This window comes from Trypanosoma conorhini (genome assembly GCF_003719485.1).
Source record: "Trypanosoma conorhini strain 025E chromosome Unknown Tco_14.4_contig_00789, whole genome shotgun sequence".
In the NCBI taxonomy this organism is placed as follows: domain Eukaryota; phylum Euglenozoa; class Kinetoplastea; order Trypanosomatida; family Trypanosomatidae; genus Trypanosoma; species Trypanosoma conorhini.
Window position 1 is genome coordinate 1 of NW_021704880.1, and position 1,236 is coordinate 1,236.

Below are 1,236 nucleotides of genomic sequence, written 5' to 3' on the forward strand. Positions count from 1 at the left end.
TTTTCTACGCTTGAAAAATTATTTAAAGAAGCTTTTCCGAAGGATACCTATCTAAATGTTTCTAGAGCCATTCAGAAGCTGGTTCAAAATATGATTACATCAGGAGAAGGTGTAGGTATAGTCTCCTCCTTCTTTACCTTGGACATTATGTGCAAAATGGACTGTGACACAGCAAAGTGCGTGTTTTATGATGCGCTTCTGGAATTAGAACGAGCCATGCGGCAAGACGTTTGTTTTACAGAGCAGATTAAGTACGCATCTAAAGAAGCAAAGGAGGGGAAAAAATCCCTTGAAGCGACCAACGCGGAGAAATATCGCCTCCATTCTGCTGCAAAGGAATTTGCTTTTCGTTTACTCGCAAACAAGGTGTCCCCAGATGAAACCTCGTTTGCAGTACTTCATGATAAACAGGAGCAAATTGATGCGGCATTGAACGCATGGGAAAGTAACAGCCTACAATTGAAGGAATCTATTGCGAATGCTGCCCACTGTTGGGCTCAAGATGCTGAAAGAAATTTTTGTGAAACACGATCAAAAGTTTCTGCGGTTCTTGATTCTGGAGTCCGTGCAGCCTTGTTGCTGCAAGCAGCACGACCTCAACTTCCTTCGCTTCCTTTGGCCTCAGGTGAACTTCAGTTTCTAATCCCTGGGGGATCTCCTGGGGGCGACCTACTGTATTTCGACGCCGAGCCAGTTACAGAGGAGTGGAAGATATCCAAAAAATTGATCACCCTGAGCTGTGAAACGCCATTAAGCAAGGAGGAACAACAGCAGCTTATTCATACACTCTCATCGGGTGATGTGTTTAATCGGCTTGGAATAAACATTGAATTGCTCAGTCGTGTCGCTATTCACAATCCAGATGTAAGTGCTGCTTTAATATTGAGACTTCCTCCCCAGGAGGGAAGTCAATGTATTCAGCATATACTGAAAAGCTCTGTTTCCCCCGAGCACGCCGAAACGGTCCTTTTACATGCATCAAAGGCATTGCAACAAATCAACCTTCGCGCCTACATCAGCGGGAAACTTCAACTTTTTAAGGAGAAAACATCTTTGTCTTCTAGTGATAAAGACTCAATAAAAAACTTTATCATGACTCTTCATCAGTTGGTAACTAAGGCTTCAAAAGAGAACAAGGAGATGTATATTGCGGAAGCGTTGAAGAGTGACATTACTCACTTGTGTGAGAGGTGTGATCTCCCAGAAGTAAGTGCGAGGTGGGAAGAACTGAAGTAA

At 43.4% G+C, this 1,236-nt stretch overlaps 1 protein-coding gene across 1 annotated transcript; it reads left to right on the forward strand.

The window, feature by feature from the left end:
- Tco025E_08465 (uncharacterized protein) lies at positions 1-1,236 on the forward strand (the record flags this gene model as incomplete). Its single annotated transcript, XM_029375314.1, has 1 exon — positions 1-1,236. A coding segment is annotated over one exon (1,236 nt), but the record flags the coding sequence as incomplete, so codon positions are not given.